This window comes from Etheostoma spectabile, chromosome 23 (assembly GCF_008692095.1).
Source record: "Etheostoma spectabile isolate EspeVRDwgs_2016 chromosome 23, UIUC_Espe_1.0, whole genome shotgun sequence".
Taxonomy (NCBI): Eukaryota; Metazoa; Chordata; class Actinopteri; order Perciformes; family Percidae; genus Etheostoma; species Etheostoma spectabile.
In genome coordinates this window covers 19,034,872-19,038,383 of record NC_045755.1, presented here as the reverse complement: position 1 = coordinate 19,038,383, position 3,512 = coordinate 19,034,872, and the positions used below count along the sequence as shown (strand labels likewise).

Genomic DNA, 3,512 nt, shown 5'->3' with positions numbered 1-3,512 from the left:
GGGGGGATGACTTGCAGCAAAAGGCTGCCGGTCGGAGTCAGACCCTGACCCACTGCTTTGAGGAGTAACCCTCTATATGTGGGCGCCTGCTCTACCAACTGAACTATCCGGGCGTCCTGTTCAAGTGTCTTTAGAGACACTTTAAAAAGAAACACACCTTCCTTCTGTGTCCCCGCATTGACTGCTTTTCTTGGTATATGCGTAGAAGCACTTTCTGGGAATTTATAAAAATGTTTCCTCAAGCTGACTCATTTCTGCACTTGAGGGTGGATATGTGAATTCTATCCAATCAAACATGAAACCTACCATCTTATAAAACTACACTTCTTTATCCCGTGGGTCGTAGTACCGTGGGCAGCCGTAGATTCGAGGGTCGAAGGTTTAAAAAAGCTTGTTTATTTTTTGCCGAAGAAGCTCTTGTGATTGAACAATGCTGGGGAGAGAGGTGTGGGTGGATGGGTGGCATAAGCATCAGTACCCTGTGGTTCTCCAGAGACTCCGTGATTGAAAGGTCATACCCACTTCGAAGCAATCACATGAAATCAAAATACCTCCTAAAAATTATGCCCTGCTCGCACATTTCGCTTTATTTCGCAGAGGAGAAAGATGCTTGTGTAACGTTTGCTAAAAACAGGGAAACAATGAGACTATACGCAGCATCTGTGAGCCGTTTTAGAAGATTTACGTCCTCATGGGGATCATTGGGATTGGGGCTGAGAGCCTCAGACAGGGTAGCAAAGTCATCAAGTATTTATAGTTGGACAAACAAACACATTTTCATGATATTTTTCGATGTAGAGAAAGACGCGATGAAGAGAAAATACAGAATAATGCCTTATTCTTTAGCAACCCTGTCTCCTAAAAATTACGTTCCCATACAACTAATCTGCACTCTCAATTATGTTTTTTGAGGGAAATGGTTGTTTTAATCTAAAACAACTTTCTAATCAGATACATTAGGGAGGAGGTCGAGGATAGATGTGTCAAACAAACAGGACTTTAGAAGATAAAAAGTCTGGAGAGTCTAGTCTGGAGTGCTCAGAAGTTCAAATAAATTGTGAAGGTGATCTTTGAAAGGGAAACACTAACATTCAAAAGAGGAAAAAGGTTCAAGGCACTCTTTTTGCAAAAAAGCCCTTATTTGAATGGATATTTCATATCAAAATTGTAGCATATTAAAAAAAGAACTGGGTAGCAACCCATGCTTTCTTCAGGGGGGTCATCGTCATACACAGGCCTTTCGACAAGGAGGCCTCTGCTCGTGTCCTGCGTGAAACCAAAAGTCAACAGGGACTGTATTTTAACTCATGTACGTGAGTTCACTTACGTTACGTATCTAACCTAAATCATTTACTCAATGTACTTAACATATTTACTTATGTACATAACTTCACGAGATATTTTGTTGATTTAAATCTAGCTCTGTCATCTTTGTGTGGGCAGTGTGTTTAGCTTCCCTCTATGGCGCCAGTGCAGAGCAGAGCAGCGGAGGTCTACCGAGATCCGCCGCATGGCGGGACACGTTTCACGGACGTCCGCAGAGATCCGCCGCATGGCGCAAAATGCGCTGTGACGTCTAAGCACAGTGCCACAATAGAAAGATGACACAGAGCTGGTTTGAAATGGGTAATGTACCCCTTTAAGTTAAGAAACAAAGCACTAATTTTAACCCAAACCCTGATCTTTTCCTAAACCTAATCAAGTAGTATTGTTTCAATTCACAACGCCTGCCGCTGGTTAAAGGACGTGTTGAAATAACGTAATACGGGAGAAAATAACTTTGCCTTGAAGTGTAATTGAGAATGCTGTTCACTTGTATGGGAACTTAATCTTTTAGGAGACAGGGTTGTTTTTAAAGACGCCCTGATACTGCCGCTGGTATCTACTGTCCAACAGCTTCCTTGTTAGAGTGAGAAGGAATGGAGGAAGAGGCTCAGTACAGGGAATGAATTCAGAACGGAGCTGCAATATGTAGGTTGGAAGTGGGGTGATCTGAGGACGGAGTGTGTGACAGTGCTTGCGTGAGATATATGCACGAAAGTGATTGTGCGTGCGTGTGTGTGCTTGTTGTTTGTATGAGCAAGCAGCCACAGGGGAGAGAGGATGGTTCACCATGAGGCCAAAACGATTCAACTTCCACTGACCTCCTTCTGAAACACCTTAATAATTCATCACATAAATATAAATATATATATATATATACTGTATACATTTATATATATCAGTATTTCTTTTCTCTGTTCCTTTCTATGTCTCTCGCTCATTCTTTTACCCAGTCGCTCGTCCCGACTGCCACTCAAGCAGTAAGCAACCACGCGGGTGAGATAGCTATTACCAAGCGAATTCAGAAAGACTATTGATGCATGTGTGTGTGATATTGATGCGTATGTCATTCGGTAGTGTGTGTGTGTGTGTGTGTGTGTGTGTGTGTTGCCACTCACCGTTAGATTTCTCACTATCTGCAGGTTTCATCTGAATAGGGTGGTGCATCTGTAGAGACAGAAGAGAAGGACAAAAAATATCAAAATGCTGCACACACACACACGTGCATGAACACAATCAGAAGGTGTCTCGTATTCAGATTTAATCCGGATGTGGTTTTAAAAACTCCTTCATTCATAGGTGTATGCATCTCCATTAGACAGATAACTGGTAAAATACAATTTCACCAGTTTGGGTTTTTCTGTGCTTGACACAAATGGGACTCAGCACCGGAGATGCTGGCAGGACACGTAAAGCTCTTCTGCAATTTGTTCAAAACACCAGAACGGGACAAGGAACAAAAGGGAAAAGAACAAGAGCAAGACCAAAAGTCTAAGAGAAAGAGCGAGAAAGATTGAAAACAAAAAGACCAAAAATGAGAACAAAAGGGAGAAGGAAAAGAAAAATTAGCAGTCCAAGACCAAGACGGGGAAGCCATAGAATAACAACAAACACAACTTAAATTAAAACAAGAAGAACAACTAGTAGCAGTAATTTCTGAAACCAGCTTAGCATATGAGCTAAGTAAAAACTAACCACTAACACAAATGCATACTAGTGATGACTCGAATGAATATACTATAAAAGAGATACAAAGTTATGCTGGCAGTAGGGCCACTCACACACTGCCTTCACTTACTGTACACACACATTCCCATTCAGTGGTTGCAAAGACGAGTGTTGAGATAAACAGCACATACATTACAGCGGCACCTTATGCCGCCTGAGTGGCTGCAAATGGTAAAATTGTTAGGATTTCACCGTAATCTGATCCCGGTTCTCCCTGAACTGAAAACGTCTGGAGTAAGTGACTATAAAAGCGACTAAAACATCTCCTCATGTCTATCTGGTCTTATGTTGCTCTCCATTTCACGTTTTTAAAATAAAAATATCCTGCAAGGAGCTATTTGACAGGCTGAGTCTGTGGACGTTTTTAACCTTTGTGTTGTCAACGATGAAAAAAGTTATCGCTTTTTTTTGACATTTTTGTCAAAGTTATTTGATATTTCTAATGTTGACATTTTCAGCTT

General features: G+C 41.4%; 1 protein-coding gene across 23 annotated transcripts in view; it reads right to left on the bottom strand.

Annotated features, from left to right (window-relative positions):
- Window positions 1–3,512, bottom strand: part of celf2 (cugbp, Elav-like family member 2) — a 234,019-nt gene that overhangs the window by 57,449 nt on the left and 173,058 nt on the right. For all 23 annotated transcript variants that reach the window (XM_032505261.1, XM_032505258.1, XM_032505247.1 and 20 more), the window contains one exon: window positions 2,442–2,490. In XM_032505261.1, the coding sequence (XP_032361152.1) occupies window positions 2,442–2,490 (49 nt within the window). The remainder of the gene's footprint in view (window positions 1–2,441; window positions 2,491–3,512) is intronic.